General features: G+C 42.2%; 1 protein-coding gene across 1 annotated transcript in view; it reads left to right on the forward strand.

The window, feature by feature from the left end:
- Window positions 1–11157, forward strand: part of NPR3 (natriuretic peptide receptor 3) — a 44657-nt gene that overhangs the window by 2638 nt on the left and 30862 nt on the right. The window contains exons 2-3 of the mRNA XM_008629047.2: window positions 1777–1899; window positions 5867–6033. Of these exons, the coding sequence (XP_008627269.1) occupies window positions 1785–1899; window positions 5867–6033 (282 nt within the window). The 5' untranslated portion in view covers window positions 1777–1784. The remainder of the gene's footprint in view (window positions 1–1776; window positions 1900–5866; window positions 6034–11157) is intronic.

Genomic DNA, 11157 nt, shown 5'->3' on the forward strand with positions numbered 1-11157 from the left:
CTTTCCTTTATTCCTTTTGCTCAACGTCTTTTACTGGTGTTGTGGGAATCTCTTTGATTCCATCTACAGATTACAGTTTTATGGTAGAAGTGAATTAAAAAGGCAAAGTCAAGGAAGAATTGGGAGGGCAGCAAGGAAACATTTCAAAAGGAAATCTCTCACCTATACTGAAATTAAGAACAGTGAGACAAATTCATTCCTGATGTGCATCTGGAAAAGATTTGGTCCAAATTTTATTGTAAGAAAATTTTTTTCTTCTTCTTTTCCTTCATGCTAATATACTCCACAATGGTCATGAAATATGTCTTGCTCTGTTGCTCTGGAAATTATTATATTACTCTGCCATAATCAGTAGGACAGAGCTATGAATGGTATAACTCTCCTGAAGCATGGGGTTGTACTGAACATGACTCACCCCAGCGACACATCTGGAGGTTTATGCCTGTGATGGCATCCAACCAGAAAGGCGATGGGAGAAGATTCATTCTGTGCAAAAAGATTTGGCCTGTTTGGCATTTTCATTTCTTATAATAGAAAACACTTCCACCCAGAAGAGCCGAATGCGGTTTTGATTCATTTTTATTGTTGGGTTGAAAATATTTGCGTACATTATTGTAGCTTTTGAGTCCTGCCATGCGTGACAGCGTTCTTGGAAATGTGCGTGCAGTTGGTTTTGAATCATCATCCTAACAGGATCTCTTATGCCCCTGCTGTAGCATACAGTCCTGAAGCACACACTGATAAAATACTTTGCTGCGCCCTCCGATATCAGTAGCTTCATACCTGTAGTCTTGTGAACCTGTATAAAAGCTTGTAGTATAACTTGATCTGTGTGGGAGTTCTCTCCCCATTGTTGAAGACTTCACCCAAGCTTCTGCTTTCCTTTTGTAGAAGGAAGCAATAGCAAGGGAAGTAGTCCCCCTGCTGAGCAGCTCTGGGAAGAGACCTCTCAACCACAATCATCACACTGTGGATCACGGTGCCCATACAGAGCACACCTGTTGATTTGTAGGTCTCATCGTAGCAGCAGAGCCTCTGCTTAGCTACTGGCCCATGGTAAATGGGGCTCTGTGGTGTTTGTACCCACCTTTGGTCTTTATTTGATCTTCATGCTTATAGAAGGGTGCTTGGTTTTTCCATTTATTAGCATTAAGTATCCCATCAGTGATTGGTACCTAGGCTTCCTCTGGAGAGGAAGTCATGTTTTGGAAAGATTCATACCACTATCCCTGCTGCCCAGATGCTGCTCTCCGTTAAGTGCACAGAGGCAACAAAATCTAGGCCAGATGCCTAAATAGTAGGTGGGTGAGGTGTAGGCAAGTTCAGTCTACATCAAACTGCTCAATGGAATGGAAATTGAAATGGCAAAGTCATGGTATGTCCATCTTTGTCTTATGTCCAGTTAGAAATAGCAACAGAGGCTTACGATTGTGGTCTAGTCTACAAACACGTGCAGCTAAAGAAGTTTGAAACCAGACCTTACATTTGCAGGGGTAAAAAAACAGATCACACGGAGGCTCTATTTAATTATCTTAAGAGGGAAGAGGAAGCCTCTCTGTTTTCTTATCTTAAGAGGGAAGAGGAAGCCTCTCTGTTTTCACTACCTGTCTTGTCAGCTCTTTAGGAAATCAGCTCTGTTTGCAATCTGTGCTTTCATGTTCGTTGCAAAACTGGGAGGACAGCTAGGGTCACTGTTTCTGGCAGCATTATTGCTTCACAGGCTGTTCTCTGAAGTTCTTGAGCTGCTTCTTATCTATGTTTCTCATTTTCTTCCAGTTGTAATCATGTGTGCCAGCGGTGACACTATCAGGAACATCATGTTGGCTGCTCATCGGCAAGGAATGACCAATGGGGACTATGCTTTCTTCAATATTGAACTCTTCAACAGCTCATCATTCGGTAATGTTTTTCTTGCCTAAGTGTGTTGCAAAGTCTTTTGTAAGCTTGGTAGTATTTTTAGATTTGTTAGCCTCAAAACATGCAGCCCTGAGTCCCAGAAAACACCACTATATCTCCCTGTTGTTGCAGTTATCTTCCATTTGGGCTGTGGTGTTGCAGGAAATAAAACAGACCTTGTGGCAATAGCTGCTACGGGGTGGGTCACAAGATGCCAAGTATGCTACAGCAATAAGTTATTTAATTACTTTTCAAGGAAGTAGCACCAGACGGAGACATTGGTTGTGGTGTGGGTACCCCATTCTGCAGTGTCTGTGCTCAGGTCTAGGTGACTTACACCATCCCCAGCCATGTGACTGCCAGCTCTCCGGGCAGGGGCATTTCTGGCAGCCTGGTGACCTATGGTCTGAGCAGATGGCTGAAAGGAGTGATTAGCAACAGCCAGCAGCATGGGCAGCTGCAAGGTTTGGGTTTCCAGAAATCGTCTCTGTGCTGGGGTATCCACACATCTAATTTATTTATCTTTTGATCACAGACTCTGTCTGCAAAAATATTCAGCCATGCTGTGTTAAAGGGAGGACACTGGATGGGACACAGGCAGTCCAAATTTTCTAGAGCAGAGTGAATAAAAGTGGCTGTTTACACCCCTAAGTAAAAGGGGTCATTTTTGTCAAACTAAAACGTGACTCAAAATGTAAATTAAATGCATTTTCTTTTTGAAATATACCTATATGCCAAAATATAATTGTAACTGCATGTTACATCAGTGCGTGGTAGGGACTATACCTGCTCTCAGCTGGTGCAGCTGTCTCACTTAAATTCAAAGTAATGTTGGAGCAATGTGTTTGCTGAGATCAAACATCAGATGGCTAAAGCTGGGGCAAGTTTTGTTGAAGTGTAACATGGCTCTTGAAAGGAGCAGCTTCTTTTGCAGATGTAGGAGAAAATAATTTCCTCCCTGCAGACTACTTTAACTAATCCACTACAATAACAAATCATTTCAAGTTAAAAACCAAGTGGAAGTTGAGAAAAAGGGAAGATTTGGGGGTTTAGTTTCTTTAAGTTGCAAAGGCTGACCATCAGAAACAACTGAATTCAAAAAACAATAATTTTTTTTTAATTAATCTGTTAATCAGAGCTTCCTTTGCATAAACTTTCTGTTACCCATCTACTACCTCTGAGATTATTTCACAGTAAACAGTGCTGTGACACACTGAATAATGAAGGTATATAACTATAAATTCAGAGAGCTAGATATGTACAGAAGTACAGATACTGCTACATGTATCATCAAGATTAGCTAAAGGATGCCAAGTTTTGCCAGGTAAGAAGGAAATCACTCAAATATCTTAAAGATAAAGTTGTGGAACAAGATCAAAACCAATGTGGGAGCCTCATCACCACCCTCCTTTGCATCACAGGTAGTCCAATCTTCCTTTTGTAGCTTTTGTGAGGGATTAATGAAAACTGTCTAACTTCTGATGTAGTGTAGTTAGAATCTGGCATTTCCTGACATTTCTTTTAAACCAATTTTTCTGGTTGTGGGTGTGTTTCCCATATAGAGTGAATGACTGTGCATCAGAAGTTGACTTTTGTGCAGATGGTCATTGCATGTGAAAAGCAAACACAAGAGAAGTGTAGAGAAATTCTCCCAAAAATCCTTGTTCCTAGTGCCTGGAGATACTAGGTTTTGTACTTCATAAAACCTAAGAGTGGGTGTGATTGGGCAATTGGCACTGTTTTTGTGTTCAGATGACTTTATTGCAGTTTGTTGTTGCCCTCTGGTCTGAATATTTCTAATTTTTCAGAAGAACAGGCTTATTAAATGCCAAGACTGCAATAATTGTACACAAGTATTGTAACAAGATGACCTCCCACAAAACAATCCATGAAGGAATTTAAATATGTAAATTATTCTAGGAACGCTGTTATGCAAGTGATAGTCGCAGTCTGCCAGTCCCAGTGTCAGGATTTAAAGAAGAGACACGTATAGTGTCCAGGACAGAAAGTTACCTGCTACCAGCACTGCCGCCTTCTTTTTTTAATTTCTTTTTTTGTGTCTATAATCTCATGCTTTTCAGCTATTTCCATTTGCAAATGCAAAGCTATAGCAAAGCCCTCCATGCTGTAGTCTCTGCTGTTCTTCTTGAATCCTGCACCTCTAAAATGCAGGTGTCCAGCTGGGGCAGAAGCTGTTCAGCTTTGAGGCTCCTGCAGGGCTTGTACTCTCTTTTGGGGAAGGTAGCAAGACATGCTTACTTACAACTGCCAGACGTGCATTTCTTTCTCTTTGAAAGCAGTAAAGAGGACGGGTGCAGGCACTGAAGGGAAGGGTGGCACAACCAGACAGTGGGATGTTAGCTGCTCTCCAGTGTCTCCATTGGGTGTGATGAGTAGGGTCCTGTGATTCTGACCTTGTATTGGGAAATAAATTCCTAAACCAAGGCATATGTATCTACAGCTTCTTCCTAAAAAAATTAAATCACTTTAAAAAAAAAAGCAAGTAAAGTTCGTGGTATGTCTAAAGATTAGACATATCCTAGGTCCTAGGTGGTGCTAAGCTGTGGTAAATGAGGCTTTCCTGGGGTGGAAAAGAGAGGTGAAAATGCTTCGGTGCTCCTGCGTCTCCTGCTGTGTGCTGGGACTGACAGGAGCTGCCCTGGACCCAAAAACTGCAGGAGAAAGGACTTATCCCCAGAGAAATGCAGGGCCTTTACTCCTTCCTTTGTGCTCTCCAAGGAAGCAGAGCAAATCTTCAGTTAAGTCGCAGCAGCAGTGCTGGGGTGCTGGGAGGACAGAATGCAAGCTCTTTTTACCTGCTTCAGGTCCCAAGAATTTGCTCTTGCAGCCACATGATGCAGCTGGGAAGCACTGTGCAAGGAGCACCATGGGTTCGATACCTGGACTCTGTTTCCCTTAACATCTCTACTCCCAAACAACTTGCTTCTCTTGGTCTAAATGGCACCACTGTCCTCAACCCAAGCAAAATACCGACATCCTCTCTGATTTCAGGTTCCTATGCACCTCCAGGTCACCTTGGGAATTTAGCATTAGTTTTTGTCTTGGCTCATTTAGCCATAATGGGGTTTGTTGCTGTTGTTCAAAAAATAAAATTACTGTCTAGCTTTTAATTACTTGTAAGCATTTAAAGGGTCACTGCTTAGGGCTACCACTGTTCCCTCTAGGCTTTTTAGTTATCATTTACATTGAATAGCTGTTATCTGCTCCATAACAACATGAACCTTTCCACTGACCTCCTGTAGCTTTGGATCAGGATCTCAGGGCCTGCTAAGGCCAGGATCTGTTTGTCAGAAGGACTTCTCTGCTAATAAACAACCAGTCAGCTATCCTGCCTCTTAAAAATGTGGTTTCTTTACTGGTGGTCTGAGTTAAATTGTTCCCTTGCTGTGACACAAAACATGTGTAGGCAGCGTAGGCTCAGGGTTCCATTTTATTTCTGTGTATTCCTTTTCCATTAAAAGCAGGGCTGGTCTGGCAGCCATGGCATGCATGGTTTTGTCCTTGACCGCAGTGGGAGAGCGGCACCATCTGCCTCCCATTCGTGCTCTTGACTTTACTGGTGCCTTTCTGACTGTCCAAGGGGAGTGATGTGTAACAAACACTCTGTGCTTGAATGCTCCCTTACTTCTTCTAACTTAAATATCTCTGTGTTTGAGATCTGGCATATGTGTTTTGCTCCAAGATGCCACCTTACGCTTAGGATTTATCCCACCCTTGTAGGATAAGCAAACACATCATGGGAGTAAAATTGTCCTTTGGTTTGCACATTTGCTTCTTAGCAGCTATTCCTCACTGCCCAGTTTCTGGCATGCCTTGAAGAAGGGTCAGTTCTCCTTTGTACTTTACCATCTCCCCAGCAATCAGAAAAGGGGACTTTTGGGTGGAAAAATGAGTCCCATAACGGTACCTAATTCAAATAGTTTCAAAATACACTTGTTTCCCCCTTTAGGAAATGGCTCTTGGAGAAGAGGAGACAAACATGACCTTGAAGCCAAGAAAGCATACTCATATCTCCAAACTGTCACTCTGCTGAGGACTGTGAAGCCTGAGTTTGAGAAGTTTTCCCTGGAGGTGAAAAGTTCTGTTCAGAAGCAAGGTCTTCATGAGGATGACTACGTAAGTACTTGATGACAGTCTTCAGGTCATAGCATCTTCAAAAACATGCTCCTAATTAAAGCAGAAGTGTCAGTGAGACCTTATCAGGACAGAGTCACCTGTTGCAAAATCATGCTGTTGCACATAAAGTTTTTTTGTTGTTGGGGGGGGAGGGTTTGGGTGTTTTTTTTTTTGTTGTTGTTGGTTGGTTGGTTTTTGTGGATAATGCAAATTACAAGAATAGACTTGTTCGAGGTGGTCTATATTTGTGCACCACCATCCATGCAGTTGTCCTGTGCTCATCTACTAGTTCATCAGCAGAAAGGTTGGGAAAGGGCAGGTCTCTTTCACTCTACCTACCACTAATCGCTTCCCTTTTTTTAATGGGCAAATAAATATAGCCTTCTTTTTTGTTTTCTCTCAATAATTAATTTTCTTTTTTTAAGAATCCAATCTCAGAAAGTTACACTGTTTATATTGCATCTGATGAAGTCATTCCTGATGTGGATGAGAAAAGTGGTCTTACTTCCCAACAAAGCATATTTAAGTAGTTGCTGGTTTTTTATTTTGAACTGTCAAAAATATCAACAGAGTCCTTGCAAGTTGCTTTAAGCCTTGGGGAATGCCACTATCTTCCAGAGGTGGATGTGGGAAAGTATGCCTTTTTTTTAACCTCTCAAAAGGAGGAAAATGCCTTTGAAAATTGCTTTTGAGGTACTGCTAAGGTAGTTCATTTGGCATTTTCATAAAAAAGTCATCTGTGGAAGCAAGAATGTGCAACACATACCTGCAGTGATTTCTGCATGCTGATAACAAGTCCTGCCCAGACAGTTAGCCTTCTGCATGGTGCAGTGTCAACTTTCCAAATATATTTATAAAGAAAAGAGGCTTGAAGAGGGTTTGGTTGGTCCTTAGCTATAGGAAATGAGAGCCTGAAACTCAAGAGAGCAACCCAAACCTTTCATTTCCAGGTTCCACTTAGGCTCCCATCTCACCTCTTTGCTTTAAGCATTGTGTCCATCTTTAGTTCATCAGCTTGTGCTTGAATGTTGTGTTAAAGAATGATTAACTCTTCCTACAGTTTATTGTATAACTTTAGCTATCTTTAGAATACTTGTGCTTCTTAGAATGTGAATTTATTATATTGAAATATTTTACCTAAAATGTTAAATTTGAGTCGCAAGAGTGGTTTATATTTGTCCTGTGATACTTTCAAAATCTAGTCATAGTCTTTTGTTGGCATGTTTTGTCTTGGTTTAGTTGAGAAACCCCAGCTCATAGTTTCAAGGTGCTGCTCTCTGAAGAACCTGCTAAATGAGTTCTGAAGAAGGCATGGGACTTTAATTTGTGCTGTTCCTCCCTTTTCTCTCTTATGTGTCCTTTAGCAGATGTTACGTAGCAAGCTGTGTCCTTTGAAGACCTGCTATGTGCCTTTGGTTGTGGTTGGTGAGAAATGTGATTTTAAAATACTTAAGATCCATTCATCTGCGGTGTTGTGGCTTCTTTTTTAGTCTGGGCAGTGTGACATCTTCCCAGATGGGAAAAGTCTTATACTGCTGAGAGCTGAGGATGCTGTCTGTGGGCAGTTCTGAGGTGGGCAAGAGGATACTTTTCTCTTCTTTAGGATGGGGACTCACTGCAAACCCTGTGCAGTGTTGATTTGGGCTACGCAGATACAAGCCCTGTTCCGGTCAAACAGAACTGGATCTAGGGGAGAGCAAATTCCCCTGTACCAGCATGGGGGAGATTTTGCAGGCTAATGTGTTTGCTGGGGAGACTCCCTCACAGCTGCACACTCACGGCCAGAAGTCCTCTGTTGTCATTCCTCATCCTGTGGCTGCTGTGTGTGCTGTCACTGCTCCTGACAGCAGTGGGGGCTGGCTCCCGGCCGTCTCATCCTTGACCTTCTTCTGCCTGGCTCTGAGGGCTGCCTCCCCCTGTGTCCCACTTCCACCTGTGATCCAGAGTCCTTTGCCTTGTGCCAGGCACTCCTTCACACAAAGCTGTGAGCCTTTGCTAGGGCCAGGCAGTTGCATGGGCCCCCTCCTGCTCCTGCCTGTCCTACTCCTCTTCCTATTCTTCCTTTCCAGCTGGCTTTCTTCTCACTTCCCAGTCTGTTCTTGCTGGGTCACAGAGATCATCTTGTGATCTATGTACACCTACCACAGCTTCCTGCTGTCTGAAACATGAACCCTTGGCTCGCAGGCAGCCTCGGGGTGAAAGCCTTTGAGATCTGGAGCTCTCTGTAGGGGAGATAACAGGTCATGGCTATGGGGGAAGGAGGTTTGGTTTCAAGTGTAGAGTACCCTGGTATTGGATGGATCCTTAACTTACATAGATCTCAGCAGAGCCTCCCCTACCTGCTTTTTCACAGCCTTCTAACAATGGTAAAGTAAAATATCTCTAAGAGAGTTAGTCTCTGGCTGAGTATAGCAAAAAAACTCCGTAGCTGTGTTTCTTCCTTAACAGTGTGTGAACTTAACTTTCTAGTTTTCTTTGCATCGTTTATGATGGATTATATATTTCTCCACTTTGGACAGTGGGAAAGAGATGCATCATATTCCCTTAACTGATTGTCCTGCTGCCCTGTTCGGAGGAGAAACATTTTGGGGCAGCCTTCAGGATTAAGAAAAAAAAAAAACATTCTGAAAACTAGTGGGGAAAAATAAAAAGCTAAACTAAAGGCCAGTTCCTTGCCCTTTGAAAAATTTGTGGGTAGTGGGCACCCATTAAGAGTGCTTTTTTTGGCAACATGGGGAAAAAGTGGCCTGGGTGTGCAGTAAGCAAGGCTGTGTCCTCCAAGAGAAGATTGGGAGGGAAAAGTCCTTGAGCTGAGTGGGTGGGAAGTGACAGAGATGGATTTTGGTCTGCTGGATTCTGCTTCTGAAAACAAAAAATATGTGGAAAGATAATCAATAGCACAGCCCATCTCAAGTCCTATCCACAGGCATTGAAATACAGTCCTCATTCTTTTCTGCAAGCTGTGTCCCAAGAGGAGGTGCTTAGGGAGGTTTGGATTTGAGGCATTCAGTGTGTCTGCTTTTCTGTGTGGATTTTTCCAATGTCATGGGAAAATGGGGCCCCAGGCCCATGGTCTATATTATCTCACACTGACCCCAACTCCAACAAAAGTCATTAGTGCTGCCATTTTATCCTGGCCTCTTGCCAGTACTAATCCTAAAGGCATTATTATCTACCAAAAAAGAATATCATAAAAATGGAAAATAAGCAGATGACAGAAGGAAAGATAAGGGAGACAGAAAGGGCAAAGTCCTAAAGCCGCAGCTGTCCCACTGCCAGATGCAGAACTCATACAGCCCTTGGAGGAGTAACAGGTCAAAGATTGTTGGCTGTCTTCATCTCCAGCTGTGAAATCACACAGAAAAGAGAAAAACGTGTTTTGGGTACGTCTTTCCCAGGTCACAAGTTTCTGTTGTTTCTGCATGGGTGTTACGCTGTGGAAATGGGGAAGGTGGAGCAACCTGTGCCTTATTAGTGAGCAGGAAAGTGTGGAAAAGACAGTTTCTTCAGGAATCTCTCTTGTGAAGTAAAAAACTTCCTTAAGCACCATTTAACTCTACAGCATTGAAAATAAGAGTGGCAGAGAGGTTCTGAGAAAGCATCTTAGAAATATTTGGGTTGCACAGGATGGGGCAGTGATGATGTTCCCTGTCTGAATCCATCAGCTGCCTGAGTCCACTAGCAAATATTGTTAGTTTGTTTGTTCACCACTCTGAATGTGAAAGCAGTACTGTCATGTTAATGTAACCCCAAGAACTGTGGGCTGAAGCATTAAATCTGCTCAGCCATCGTTTCAGCATTCAACAGTGTCTCATGTTTTTTCAAGAAACATCCTGTAGTTTTGTAGAAAGCCTGACCATTTTATTTTGTGCCTACGTGGAGGTTGACTTCTCTGATAAAATAAGCAAAAAAGGAGGAATTCTTTACAAAAATCTATTAAAATGTGGGGTTCCAGGCATGCAGTAGAATCGTTTTAATGCTTTTATACAAATGATGGCAGATTTTTTACTTTTGTAATGTTAATGAATTAACAAGGCGTTAAAAGCAGGGAGTCCAGGTCTCTATAAACCATCTAAGATCCTCGGCTTAATTGCAAAATACAGGGCAGGCTCTGCTTGCAGACCTATAGCCTAGGTGAGGCAGACAGCAGTGAGAATTGCATGCCATTACTTGAAGGAAGAATTTAAAACTGTCTCTAAATTGATATGTGAATAATTCCCAACACATGCTGTAGTTAAAAATGTTTATGAATAAACAGTGTTTCAGTTAAAGTATATGCATAAGCCATTTTTATTAAATAATGCTGAACACTTAATGAATTGGCGGTAGCACGCAGTTTGGAAGTTCTTAATGCACCTTCTGTTCCTGACTCAGGCCTAGGATTCAGTAAATGCTTTTTTTATGTCCAACCCAGTATTCTGAGCTCAGATGATTTTACAGCCAGGAATATTTGCTCTTCTGAGGTTACAGACCACCCATGGCTTGTTTTTACTTCTCATTTAAAAGCTGAAAATGTAACTAATTAAACAAATATTTCTGCTATGTTAACTACATGACAGCATTGTTCACGAGGTGAATGCATGGGTTTTATCCTACGCACAGCCTTTTTTCACCCTGAAAATGAGCATCAGGAGAAGGGAACTGGAGCCTGATTTGCCAGTAAAATTATCTCAGTGAAAGAATGAGCTACAAAGATTTATTAGATCAGCAAGATGCTACTCCCTATTAGAAAGGGAAACACTGTTATATTTAACATTTTCATCCCTCTGCAAGGAGAAACAGTGCACTCAAGACAACCTTTCTAGCTCCAATAGTTAAATACAAAAGCTACATGGGAGGTAGCTGTGCTCATAAAGTTTATCATCTCATCCATAACGTCCGTGCCAGGCTCTTCCCTGTGTGTATTCCTTAACGTCAGCCTTTTAATTAGGATTGCACACCAGCTAAGATAAGGTTGGGAGAAGGGAGCAATTCAGTCTTGTAGCTGAGATGCTGAAAATGTAACTTACTCAGCAGTGTCCTTCTCACTTGTCTTTTTTCAGGCACAGGCGGGCAAGATTAATGTCAGGCAGGCTTTTGTGTCTTCTGACTGCATAAGGATGGGAGAGAGTTTTGAGGAGATTT

Source organism: Corvus brachyrhynchos, unplaced genomic scaffold, assembly GCF_000691975.1.
Source record: "Corvus brachyrhynchos isolate BGI_N302 unplaced genomic scaffold, ASM69197v1 scaffold140, whole genome shotgun sequence".
Lineage (NCBI taxonomy): Eukaryota > Metazoa > Chordata > Aves > Passeriformes > Corvidae > Corvus > Corvus brachyrhynchos.